Raw genomic sequence first — 2,094 nt, forward strand, 5'->3', positions numbered from 1 at the left:
TATTTTTAAATATTAATAACAAACTGATAATTAAAAACAATAATTTTTAATGATGATCTAGCATTTTTTCTAGTAATTTATTCTCCTTAGTTCTTACTAATTAAAATAACACCGTGGTCTCACAAACATAAACCCCAAGTTTTTGAAAGATTAGTTTAGTCTTGAGTTAATTAATGAGACTAGAAAAATATATATGAATATTTTGCTAGGTAATCATCAAATGGGAAATGCATTATTTGACTGGAAAACCCTCAAAACCGTTTTATGAAATATGTCAAAAGAAAATGAATAGATGCATTGTATGTACTTTATTTGATCCATAAGATTTAAGACATATATGAGTATATGACACTATTAACTTATTATGACTAATTTTTCCTTAATAATAGATAAAGATATAGCCGTTGCAAATTAAAAAGGTGTAGGGTTAAAGGCTTGTTTTGATAAAATATTATTTTGGTTGTTAATGTATGGATAAATTTATCACTGTTAAATTTAACACGAACAATTAGTAAGTATATTTATCAATAACGTTTGATTTTAATATGTACAAAAAATTAATCCATCAATAATTACTATTATAAATAATTTTTCTTTAATTCTAGAACATTGATAATTGATTGATAGAATTTAAATTTTTTTTACAAAAAAAAAAATTAAAAACAATAATTGTTATAAAATAAGTTTGATTATACTTCTCCAACACAATAATAAAAAATATAACTTAGTAATAACGTTGGTAATGTTCATATCATTATTCATTCCATTGACTTACTATATTATGTCTTAGCTTGCATTTTCTAAAATCTTCAACACTTGTGACATAAGTTAAGGTATGATAACAAGTAACTCAATCAATTTTACTTGTGGTTAAAATTTAATTAAATTAATTGATGCATTTATTTTTTTTACGGTTTTTCAATCATAATAAATTTAGCCAAGTAAGAGAAGAGAATTTCCTCTAAGAAAATATTGAATGGGTAAACCCTATGCTTGTAGCTATGGCAGGTTAGGAATTATGAATTTATGACGATGGATAGATCCTCTTAAGTTGTTCATCAAGGAGATTGAATAATTCTTCTTTTGGAAAATTAGGGTAGTGATTATATTGTACATAAAAAATTAAAAGAACAATATTTTTTTTTCTAAACTTAGAAGTAAGATTCGAATTCGCAATCTTTAAGTGAGTATAATAAGAGTTATAACTCAAATGACATAGTCTTCTCATATTCATTTAGAGGTCGCGGGTTTGAGTCTTTTTATTTTTGATAATAATAATAATAATAATAATAATTACCCATAAATAAATTAATAATTTTCTAACCATTGGCACATGCAACAACACGATAGATATATAAAATTTTAGTTTTAAACCATTATTCATGCGAATCTATTTAAAATAATGAAAGTACCAAAACTCTGAATTAATTCAAAATAATAACAATAATAATGTATTTCTTTAATATGTGTAACTAACAATAAAACCTAAGATATTGCCTCGTGACTGATTCTAGTGATTCCATATTTTGTGGGTCCAACATAAATAGCATCTTCCTAAAAAAAATGACTAAGTTACAAGGAACAATTTGTTGAGCCATTGGAATTTTGTGCATAAATAATGGGGTCCCTACCCTAATGGGGAAAAAAAAAAAAGCTTATTCATACTTACATTTCATGTGTGATAATGTGTTAAAAATATTATATATACGTACTAGTATATTTGTTGTAAATTGAATCAATCCTTTATTCATTACACTTATGTAAATATAACAAAAATAGAATTAATTGAGATGGTAAATAGTTTATAAATTAATTAGGAAGTTTTGAATTTTAATTATGAAAATAATAATAAAAAATAGAGAAAAGGACAAATAGGTCCCTGATCTTTTGTCCTGCAGACATTTTTGTTCCTAACCATTGAAAAATACTTTTAAGTCCCTGACATTCACAAAACTTGGACGGATCAGTCCCTCCGTCCAAATGCCTCCGTCAGGGACTGATCCGTCTAAGTTTTGTGAAGGTCAGGGATTTAAAAGTATTTTTCAATGGTCAGGGATCTATTTGTCTTTTTATCTAAAAAATATATATAATAAT

The 2,094-nt window shown here is 25.3% G+C and overlaps 1 protein-coding gene across 1 annotated transcript in view; it reads left to right on the forward strand.

Moving 5' to 3' along the window:
* The window catches only part of LOC107628065 (serine/threonine-protein phosphatase 7 long form homolog), a 3,228-nt gene extending 2,835 nt beyond the window's left edge, over positions 1–393 (forward strand). Inside the window, exon 3 of the mRNA XM_016330873.2 lies at positions 390–393. Within this exon, the coding sequence (XP_016186359.1) occupies positions 390–393 (4 nt within the window). The remainder of the gene's footprint in view (positions 1–389) is intronic.

The sequence above is a fragment of the Arachis ipaensis genome, chromosome B02, assembly GCF_000816755.2.
Source record: "Arachis ipaensis cultivar K30076 chromosome B02, Araip1.1, whole genome shotgun sequence".
NCBI classification, from domain to species: domain Eukaryota; kingdom Viridiplantae; phylum Streptophyta; class Magnoliopsida; order Fabales; family Fabaceae; genus Arachis; species Arachis ipaensis.